Source organism: Aspergillus novofumigatus (genome assembly GCF_002847465.1).
Source record: "Aspergillus novofumigatus IBT 16806 chromosome Unknown P174scaffold_4, whole genome shotgun sequence".
Classification (NCBI taxonomy): Eukaryota; Fungi; Ascomycota; class Eurotiomycetes; order Eurotiales; family Aspergillaceae; genus Aspergillus; species Aspergillus novofumigatus.
The window spans coordinates 1,038-12,600 of record NW_020194277.1 but is presented as its reverse complement, the minus strand read 5'-3'; the positions used below and the strand labels follow the sequence as shown (position 1 = coordinate 12,600).

Sequence of the window (11,563 nt, the reverse complement as noted above, 5' to 3'; positions counted from 1 at the left end):
ATAAGGATATCTTTATCAACTATAGAGTATTTAAAGAACTACTCTTAGATAATAGAACCAACCTCCTATCTTAAGTTATAGCATTATATCTTAAAATTCTTAAAACTAAATATTATATAATGACTCTGAATCACCCCAGAACTAATAGCAAAACTAAAAACAGAACAGCTTACTAGGAAAGATGTTAATAAAGTATCTTATAGGTAAACTAACACATCTATAGGATGAATACCTACCTCTTATAGTTTTTGCTACATGAGTGCATGTTCATACCTAGACAAGGCTTTTACTATTTTATCTTCTCTATAGTGTACATCCATTGCTACCTGGTTATCTGTAATATAATTAACTAACTAGTTAAGATATCAAAATATAATTATAATGTATTAACTATACTTAATCCCTAGCTAACAAGAAGTTATTAGTACATATGATTAAATAGAACCTGATTTAAGATAGTAATATAAAGGAATCCCACCTTAAACCTAGTTAATAGGTCCTTATTTAAAACAAATCTCTGCAGAAGTTCTAAAGTAAATAGTTTAGCCTATATTAAATTATTTAATTATACCTGCTTAGCATGTACGCTATCGCAGAGCCTAGTAGATATGTAGTAGAGAACCTTATTAATAGCTAATAATTAGTAGAAGCTAATATTAGGAATAAACTAGAGAAATTATAGACATCTACTATACTGATGTAATAATTATAGAAGGTAGGATTATTAATCCATACACTAATTAAAGTATATAAGGTACTTAAAGAGGTTGATAACCCCTCATTCTTATATAATAAACTTTTAAAAATAACTTAAAAGGATTAGGAATCTGCTGAATGTCTAGGAGTATATTCAAAGTAGGTAGGGGAGGATATCTTAATAAAATAATATACTTAATAAATAAGGCTTTAAGAACGCGTTGGTAATACACTAATAGGGAATGGCTAACCTGTGCACTATTAAAAGGAGTTAACTCTAGGAAGTGACTAGAGTGAAATTAACTTAACTTCTTTAGATAATAAGCTAAATAGAGGAATAATATATAAATTATTAAGGAGTAATTAACCCTAAAGGGATACTAGCAGGAAAGATATAGACTTTAATAGACTATTTATAGTGGTGATTCCAGCTTATTAGGAGTAATTAGAGAAGGATAAGCTGCTTAATATTATAAGAATATTAAGATAAAGGAATGAATTACCTAGTTAACTAAAGCTAATTACTTAAAGATAGCTAAATATAAAAGAAAACTATAAACTAATACCAGATAAGAGAGCCACATCCACACTAAACTCTAAGAACTATAAAATTAATCTAACTAAAAAAGCTTCTTTGACTTTATCAGCTTCCTTAATGGGAGCTATGCTTAACCACCTCATCCTCTATCTCAGCCTTAATGATTACCCTAGTCTAAAAGAACCTAGTTCTAATATATCTTCTTATACTTATTAACCTCCTCTATATCTTCTTCCTCTACCTCAATGGCCTCTAGAGCATTAATCTAATTTACTATAACCTTATTAAACTTTACTAGGTCTTAGTAAATGGAATGTAGGCACCCTAAGTTCTTAAAATCCTTAGTAGAGATTAGCTAGGTAAGCACTTAACCATCCATGGAATGACCTTAATGTCTCTACTTCAAAGGAGTAGTATTAGTTAAAGGGGTCAGATATTTCTTGCCCTTATTAAGAAGGGTGGAAGGGGCCTTAGAAGGAGCATCTTAGGAATGATATTAGTGAAATAAGACTATACTAAACTCATCAGCCTGGAAGAACCCATATGGATGAAGATTAATAGACTTATAAGGTGAAGTAGGAGTGCTTGTCTTTAATGTGAAGGGAGGAGGATTGAAAAAGGATATCTTCTTCTAAGAATGAGTAGTAGGGCCTTCAGACAGAGAAGATACAACAATCTCTAGGGTTAACTTCTTTGCAGATACTTTGCCTTTCTTAAGGGGAGTATTTATAACCAGTTGCCCAGTCTCCATCAAACTAGTAGTAATATTCTCTACTTCCATAGGCTAGTTGCGTACAACAAGGCTGTCATCATTAAGAGCACGAAGTCCCCCTTGCTTAAGGAACGGACTGCACGAATTAGAAAAGAATCGACTACATCGGGGGCAGCTACGCAGGAATGAAAGGTACCACGACCACCCGCACAGGTGGAACATGGTTCAGACATTTCATCGCTGTGTTGTTGCAGGAGGAAGGCATCATGGTTAGGTTGTGTCTTGAGGTCCTTTATAAGAATCTGCTTATTTTAAGTAGCCTAATTAATCTCTTATATAGGGTCCAGTAACATTATGCAGGATGTTTAGGTGCTTATTAATTTATAGCTAATCTCTTTCTCAGCCACCTGCATAACGCTGGCACGTTTAGGAATATTAGGCATCTTGAAATTAATAGAATGAAGATGAAATAAGACATGAAGAACACTAAAATACTCTATATTAGGGAGCAATGACAAGAGAATGTTAGTTTAGATAAGAAGGAGTTTAGCTAGGGGATATACTATTAAGGTTTAAACTATAAAATATCATACATGATGAAGTGCTAAAGGTTAAGGGTATTTATACCTAGGCTACACATACTAGCAGTAAATGCTTACTTGTTTATTTATAATTATTAGTTAATTCTACCTTTATTAATTCTTTTGTTTACATGTATTTATAAATAGTAATATTTACTATAATTCCCTATACACTGCTTAGTGATTGCTGATTGCTTAGGCAACTCATATATTAATATTACTAAGTGAAGGGATCTAATTACAACCCTTATATATTAATAAAGAAGACGCTGACCACCACCACCCTGATTTTAAAGCTAGAGAATAAAGAACAATTTGGTTAGTCCATGGATGTTTAACAAAGAAATGATACTATCTAAATACTAGATCTAGTAATTAATATATCTTGGTAATGGTCAAACCCATTTAGCTGCAATAATGGGTGCTAACTAACCTTCTACTTGCTAACTAAGAACTCTGTGGATGGAGTTCAATCCAAGCAGGGGAGGATGTAATATTAATTAACATGTGTGATTTTAATTAAGTCTATAAGAGTGTGCAGAGGATATTAGTAGATATTATTAGCATGTATGTAACCATGTAGATTCTTACATTCCTTCATAGCTTAGGTAGAATTATAAAAGGGGCCAGAATCCCTTGATATCAGTGGGACATGTACGGGGCGGCCTTTGGCCTACCCCCTACCCTCGCACGATTCGAAGGCTCTACGCCCCCTGCGATGAACGATTATCCCAATAGACTACCACTACTTTCATACCAACCTATTACAGAGATGAAATTTCCTTATATCTCAGCAAACCACCAGGTGTTTTAAATGATATTAATATCACTAGATAGCCTGAATCAAGGGCTATCCAGTGATATTTATATTAATTAGAAATACCTAGAATTCAGTGATTTCTAGGTAAAATGGGTGCGGGTTGGTTAACCTAATCCGGTAAACTGCAAAAACCATAACCGGCAGTTTTAACCGAACCCGAAACAGTTCCAGGGTAGAGAAACCGAACCCAAAGCAATTCCCTAGGCTTGCCCCGACCCCGCACCGCTGCGAGTTCGGTGAGGTTCGGGTTCGATTTTTGCGGTTCGGTTATGCAACTCTACTAGTATCTATATAAATATTTCTAAGGACACCTATAATATGAATAGGTATTATAGATCACCTATTATAGTAATAATTATAATATCTATCATAATAATAAGTATATAGTAAAATATTAGCTATTAGTACTAGCAATCATAGAGGAGAATGATACCTGTCTATGCTGGAAGCTTAAATGCTCTTATAAAGGATATAAATAATACCTAGAATATAATGTAATATATTAGATGGTATGCTTTAAGGACTAATATATAATGCACTACTAAGGCAAACTAATAGGAGGATATTTTCCTATGCTACCTCTAATAATAAGAGCACTAAAATAGGAAATGGAATACCTTATAGTAATAGTATATTATAGGAAGTACTTAAAGATAGTTATAAATATTCTTAATTAATTAGCTAAAATAATAATTAACTTAGGAGCAACAGGCAATTTTATAAATCTAGTATTTATAGGAAAGCTAGGGATTCTTAGAAAAATAAAGGTAGTACCTAAACTAATTATAGGTCTGAATAGAGAGAACTTAGGAACTCTTATAATTATAACTAAATTAGAACTAGTTCTAAACTAAATTAGAACTAGTTCTAATAGTTATATTAGGACACCTTAAAAGGATTAATTTTAATATTATACTAATAGGATGATATAATATAGTGTTAGGGATTCCATGGCTTAGGAATCATAATCCAGTAATTAACTAGAATATAAATTAAATCTAGTTTAACTATAGTATCTGTTGTGATGGTTAGCGGGGCGCCAGAAACAGCTCCCATTGAACCATCGCTCTGCTGCTGACTACCGCCTGCCGCTGACGGGCATCGTACTTCCCGGTGCAGGATAGTGTGTACCTTTTTAAGGATAGCACCACCTGTCGCTGCTTTTACTCATTTCTCCTGCCACCTCAACGCATCCATTCCATCTATATAAGCCCGACACCTCTCCCTTGAATGACCACGCACTTTCTCTTCCCCCTTTCTCCTTACCATATCAGTTTCTGGTGCTCTGGCCTCTTTCCTGGATGCTATGTTATCCGATGATTGCCCTTTCCTAGTATAGCGCTGTCCACTCCACTCTTCTTGCCCCCTGCAGCTATGGAGTTGCTGATAGGTTATCAGAAAGATCAAGACCCAGTACTGTTGCTTCATTGAATTTTGAGCTATCTATTACCAGCCTACTCTAGCCCTCATAGTGCAGTTATTGTAGTTATCCCATGACGCGCACCAGCTGTCTAGTGGTTTTCGCATTTTGCTTGCTGCTTCTAACATCCCATACAGTAAGACCCTCTCACTAAAATTATGATGATCCTCCACGCTCCTGCTGTGATGAGTTATATAAGCTTCTCTGGTTACTTCATCACTTTTGCTTCCGGATTACATATGGACAGGAAGCTTCCTAATTAGCTAGGTACCTGGCCTGGCTTCCAGCCTGTCTGCTATGTCTGTGGACTGGTTTTTGTCTTCCACTCCACGGCCATTCTGTATTCTTGCCTTGACTGTGAACCAATAGCAAAATTGCCGCATCCTGTCTATTTCTGTGTTTTTGACTTGTGAGGCATGGAGCTGCAATAACCGAATGTGATTAGCTCAAAGTGGCAGGTCTCGGGCCCCAGGTGTTATTGCTACACAGAGGTGGACACATTAGCGGCGCTAGATAGGATTTGTAGGTTGCACAATTTGCTGAGTAGGTACTTCCAAGGGAAGGACGGAAATGTGGACTGGACAGCCTGGGAGAGGATGTATAAGGAGACTAACAGAGCCATGAAAGTTATAGTAATTACTTAATTCCTATGCCCTTTTTTTTCCCCTTGTCCCAGTTGCCTTCCTACCACTATATGCCCCTAAACACTTCCAAGTCCTCATAATACAATATGACCCCTATATTTTAAGTGAATAACTTTAAGCCATGGGCTCCTCCCCATAGGAAGCCATTCTCCCCTTATAGATTACCCTATCCATGCTCTGAAAGAACTAGTGATTCCCCTTATTCTAGACCTTGCTATGAGTCCTTCCCAAGCACTCTCCCCTTTCCTAAGCATCACCTCCCTGTGCGGCCACCAGCCAAGGTCTGCATGAATTTAAGTATGAACACTCGCCCATGTGCACCCGGGGAGATACCTGCTAAACCACTAAGCATGATAAGCCTAAAGAAGGCTAAGCATAGTATAACACCTCTATATAATATAGCACCTTAAACACCTCACGCCTTAACCCCAGATATAGCTTCGCACTGCAATTCCTAAGAAAACACTAGGACCCTAACTGAGCTACCCTGCTTTCCTAGAGGTATTACAGAAGCTATCCTACTATTACTAAGCATATCTACCTTGGATAATAGCTTGAAAGAGATCTTCTGGCTCCTAGATATACAGAGCACTACTCCTATTAATCCCGCAATCCTTGCTGATGATGGCCCATGGGAGGCTAGTAGTCAGTGTCAGCTAGTTCTAGGATGCGACAGTACTATTATTTCAGAGATAATCTATCTATATCTAGAACCTCTACCTGTTCTTCACAATGTAGCTTAGAGTTATCAAGATTATAATAATAGTATAGACAGCAGAAATAATAGCACCTAAATAAATAACCATTCCCACACCCATGGTTAGTAAGAATTGCGCCTATTTAATCATAATACTAAACCCAACCCATCTCACTCTAACAATGTCAGCAAACCATCAACAACATCTAAATACAAGAGGCAGCAATCAAATAGGCAAGCCCTAAAACAGCTATAAGTTCCTAATAAATAATAGATAAGAGAGGATTCATTCACCATCCTCCATTCTCATTTCCTGTCTCTGCCGCTCGATGGGCGTTTATAGTTTCTTTCTTAGCTGTTTAAAGGTGTTCTATCAGGGTGCATGCTTGACTCCGTGCTAACATGTAGAAAAGAAGATACTCAGTTAGCCTATTGCTCAGCCCTCTCTGCTGAGGGTGAGTAAAAATAGCAAGATACCAGTGAGGCCCATGGGACCTCTAGAAAGGGTGAACCATAGACTACAAAGGAGGCTAATCTTCTGTTAAAGCTGAGAAGGGATAAGAAACAATCTTAGTCAGAGGTAATAAGATTATTCTCAGACTAATATCCAGGCAGGTCTTAAGGTTCAATCTAAGTGTACTAGAGTACAACCCTTAAGAAGAGGATTGGATAACCTAATATAGAACCATGCTGAAAGAAGCTTGTGATTCACCACTCCTATAATATCACCTAGTGACTAAGAGAATAATTAACTACTTCTTCCCCATGGCCATAACCTAATATATCTAAAAAGCAGGTTAATTGCCTGAGCTCTTCTAGCTGTGCTAGCTACCGCTCCATTTAATAGCTTAGAGAGTAACCATAATTTATGGGATGCGCCATCCTTAAATATGCATATAGTTAGTAATTAGTGTCTCAAAGCGTCAGGTCCCTTATTGAATACAAATAACAACTGTATATTGGCTCTCTAGCCTTTTATACTTACTATGCTAATAGGCCATTTCAAGAGACTTTCATAGGGTAATAGAGCAACAGGTTAATGTCCTTGACAGAGGTCTGGTTACTACACTCTCTGAGTCTGGGATCGAATAAACCCGCATCCGCGCTATTCTTAAGCTTGACTCAGGCAAGATACTAGAGAATAGACCACCTGCGTGGGTGGCCTTTTTGCCTATAATCCGTGTGCCCAGGTTGTGGACCAGATGGGGTGGAGAAGAATTGTCTATAGTCAGCGCTCATATGCGCACGTGTCAATGGTTGATGAGTGTATGCGCTCTATGATAGACATAAAACCTGATCATCCGTCCTTCATGAAGTCAGTGGATATCACAGATGGATAGAAGAGGTTACTACAGTCTAGCATATTTCTAACGGCAGCCACCCATCGCTAATCACTCACCTTTATGCCTCGCTGGTGGACTGTCGTAGGCCACGGATATAACACCAGACTGGAGTAGGATAGGGGGGTATGAGTGTTGCAAAATAAAGGATGATCTAGTTACTGGTTATGTATCCTTGTTTTGTTGCATTCTACAATCCACAGGATCAATGCAAACAGTTCACTAGTCTGCACATTACTTTTTGCCAAATGATGTAGTTCCTGTCCCACTACCAAATAACAACAGCACATAGAGGAGGCATTGCAACCCACTCGCATTAAGTCTTCACAGCAACGACCAAAGATCTACTTTCTCTGCTTGGGTATCTAATCTACCCCTACATAACTGGATTGTGGAGCAGCAATGGGTTGACTCACAAGGTATTTTACAAATGCATGTGGATCTCCCTTAGTTGACCAAAGTGGTTGAGCTTGTTGTGTTTAAGAGAGTGGAATACCACTAACTATTACCTTCTTAAGCATGCGGAGGTTTGCCTCAGCATAATTATGCAAGGTGACCACATAGTAGAGATGGGTGGATGGATCTCCAGTTAATTTGGATAAGATGTAGTAGGAAATAACATGTCCTTGTCCAAAGATGGATTGGAAGTAGGGAACTAAGTCTCCCACTGTACAGTGTCTCATCCTATGGGGAATGTGCACGTTTAAAAGACAAGTACATGACTGGATAGAATTAATTATATCCTATTTCTTAAACAGCTTAAACATTTCATAGAGGCCGCCGTCAGGTCAGAACAAATCCACAGATACGTTGCAGCAGAGGAAGCTTGGCTTGCAATTGCCTGCTGTTATAGGCCTGCATTGAAATAGGCTAATTCAGGTTAACATCCAGAGAGCCGAGGTTGTAGTCTTTATTAGATACAAGATCTAACTCATCTAGTGAAATCTGAGAATGGCACAGATCATGTCAACAATATTAATATGAATGGACCGGACATGGATGGACCGGACATGGATAGCTTAATCTACCACAGTGAAAATTCAGAATAACAAAAAGGTGTAAGAGCGGCTAGCGCGCAGTACCTAGTCCCACAAAGGGAGAGAATTAGGATTAATGTGTAGCAACTGGGCGAGCGTACATATTACAAGCTGATAAGAGTCTTTTCAAGACTGTAGGATCATTTCTCTCCCCGAGACATGAATGAGCACAAAACATCGCGGCATATAGTTTCTGCTGCGGCTAATATAAGCAAAGTATAACAATATTTATGCTCAGATCTAGCTCATCGCTACTCACCTTACGCTCACTAAGCATACTGTGCGCTCCCTGGGTGATCTGCACCTTTAACTGAGCAGAACTGAGCCGAGGTGAGCAGCAATAAGCTAGATCTGAGCAGCCTAGATGGTGTAGCAGGAGTAGGTGTCTTTCAGACTTAGGAGGTGTACAATGCTCAAAGACCCCTGACCTGGTATTTTCATTAGGAATTCAATCAACTGAAATCACCCCGCTGGGCAATTCATACTGGTTAAGCGGAATGAAAGTTGACCAACAAATAGCTAATTAACCAGATTTAGATACCCAGCCCATCTGCAGATTCAGTTCAGCCCTCACCTATTCGATAAAATCATTAAATCTTGCTAAGTATCTTTTTTTTACAACCACATCAGTCATGCCCGCTATTGCTTTGCATGGCAGGTAAATATTACAGTAATTCAAGAGTGTTGCTGTTTCCCCCTAGTGTTCTGAATTATTTAATTACTCTTCTGCTTTGCTAGGGTTACTATCTTTCAGTTTCCCTTCATTATAATCAGCACAATAATGTGGTGTTACTTTCACAAAACTCATATAGTAACATTATATAACAAATGACTTTTCCCAACCAGTCGCTCCAAGTGACAGTGTTCTGCTGGTAGGCTTAACTAATTTCCCCCTAGAGTATGCATTGTTTCCGCGATGACCTTAGTTCCTGCAGACTGCACCCCAAAGCAGCACTTGGTTAAATTTCAGGGCAGTCATACAGTCTATACCCTTGCGAAAGATCTGTGGAACTGTGCCTCTTCTTCCAACCCGCTTTTAATTAGCAGCTTTAAGTGTAGCCTCATTCTTGTGGTTCCCCAAAGTGCTCAATGAAGTCTCGGCCAATCTTTCTTCCTCTTTTTTTCATAACTGAGTGATGAGTTCACAAGCGTCAAGTTCTACCGAGTCGACGTCAGAAAGCACGCCTTGCTCTCCGGAGCCCTTTCCAGCACAGAATTGCCCATCGTTGTCTTTGTCAAGAACGGCACAGACGTTTTGACCCTAGCCTCAGATGTTTCCCTTCCAAGAATTCGGGAATGCCTCCAAGTGCTCCAGATGGCATCTATGTGAAAGGCATGCTCTTGGTCGCTAGTACCGCAATACATTCGAATTATATCTCGATAGTCACGTTCTTCTTCCCGAACACTTCGAACTGGCCTGGGGAGCTGGTTCCCATAAGGTACCGTACCGGGGTTCGATGGAAGATTAGTGACAGTATGTTACAATGGCTCATTGGACGCTGAAATCCAGAGACATTTTGAGACACGGTACGGCTACACATGGGTCGTTTATAGCTGTCTGTCTAGGCTATATGGCAACGGACCTCAAATGCCTACAGGGCCAAGGGACAGTGGAGGATGGAGCGAAGAATGTTGTGCGATTGGCGTCTCGGAAACAAGGACAGTGGGAAACGGAAATGAAAGGCGAGGATGAAGAGGCAGCATACATTCTAGTTGTGTTGCGATCTGGAGAGCGTGTGCTCTACCTCCAAGAACTCCTCAAATCCGAAGCCAGTCACTGCCGGCTTGGAACATATGCCGAGGAGACGGACTCGCGAGCCGTTCATTCGTTCTTACTATCGGTTTGCTTTGAAGGGTGAGACTAATCGATATGGCGGAGGTATTGATATTTATTCAGCGGGAAGCACCATCGTGCTATACCGGGGGCCACAGTATACGTGAGCCTATGCCGCCTCTGCCAAACTGGCCAACACCTGTATTTTTTCACCGCTTTGGTGTTCCATATTGATGGCGATCAACCAAATCTGGTTTACTTGCCGATTGTTTCGGTACTGGCCTTCCTGCTCCCAAACTATCGGTTTTCCCGCTCCAACTTAGTCCGCGTGTCCAGAAACGAGGTTAGGTTATACTATGGATAATATCATCCTGGGGTTATTGCATGCGATGATTGCAGGGATATACATACCCGATTGAGAACTCTATCGATCATCTCTCGGTCCTGGGCATCTACCTTGAATCGTAGTCGCCGCAGCTACTGGATCGTACACACCAATTTGTTCTTCAAGTTCTACAACTCGTCTGCGGTATTGTTACTCAAAGGAACCTAGCGCTGAGTGGAACTATGTACCTCTTGGCTCTCTCTTGCTTCCCCTCAGCATACTCGCAAGCGACATTGAAAAAGTCACATTGATGGCATGGCTGGTAGCCGTCACATCTCGTCTTTCGATGTCTGCATTCCAGGCATGCTCTCTTAGCACGGCGGATTGCGTTTCGTGGCTGGGGGCGCACAATCCGAGGAATAGCAACCTTGGAATTCGTAGGACTAACAAGCGAGTCGAATTGCAGATCTCTTCGAGTGGATGATGCATGTTCCTCGAGCTTAAGCATGCCTCTGTGGGATGCTGAAGGGGAGGTCAATTCCAAAGGGCCCTAATACTATAATGGCCCATCAGGGGGGGGGGTGATCATACAAATTCTAGGGTTAACAGGGGGGGGGGTGATCAGGGTAAGCCATCACCCCCCTTAACTTTATCAAATCTTAATATTTTTAAATGATTTAAAATGATTATAATTCTAATTAGCTAAATTATTATATTCTAATATTAAATTTCATATTATCCACCTGGAAGGTGGTCGACCTGGGGGGTTAGGGGTAAGGTTGAAATTTTTGTTGGGGTATGCCAAGACTGCTATCTGCGGGAAGCCTATACCCTTTTAGGCCACCACCTAGCCTGAATTAGTGCCTGAGGCATTAAATAACCTAGTAGGGCCTTAGAATTCAGGCAGAAATTATTGAGAAAATAATTTCTACTATATATTAAGAGCCTAGTACTAGATGACTAATAATAAATATTTTTA

The 11,563-nt window shown here is 39.7% G+C and overlaps 2 protein-coding genes across 2 annotated transcripts; one reads left to right on the top strand and one right to left on the bottom strand.

Annotated features, from left to right (window-relative positions):
• Positions 1–5,944: 5,944 nt before the first annotated feature.
• Positions 5,945–6,154, top strand: P174DRAFT_370566 (uncharacterized protein; the record flags this gene model as incomplete). The annotated part of the gene is made up of 1 exon (XM_024822338.1): positions 5,945–6,154. A coding segment is annotated over one exon (210 nt), but the record flags the coding sequence as incomplete, so codon positions are not given.
• Positions 6,155–10,428: 4,274 nt separating this feature from the next.
• On the bottom strand, positions 10,429–11,092 carry P174DRAFT_459699 (Zn(II)2Cys6 transcription factor domain-containing protein; the record flags this gene model as incomplete). The annotated part of the gene is made up of 4 exons (XM_024829789.1): positions 10,429–10,577; positions 10,667–10,715; positions 10,741–10,783; positions 10,833–11,092. 4 exons carry the CDS (start codon positions 11,090–11,092, stop codon positions 10,429–10,431), a joined length of 501 nt encoding a protein of 166 aa, XP_024682107.1.
• Positions 11,093–11,563: the final 471 nt, after the last annotated feature.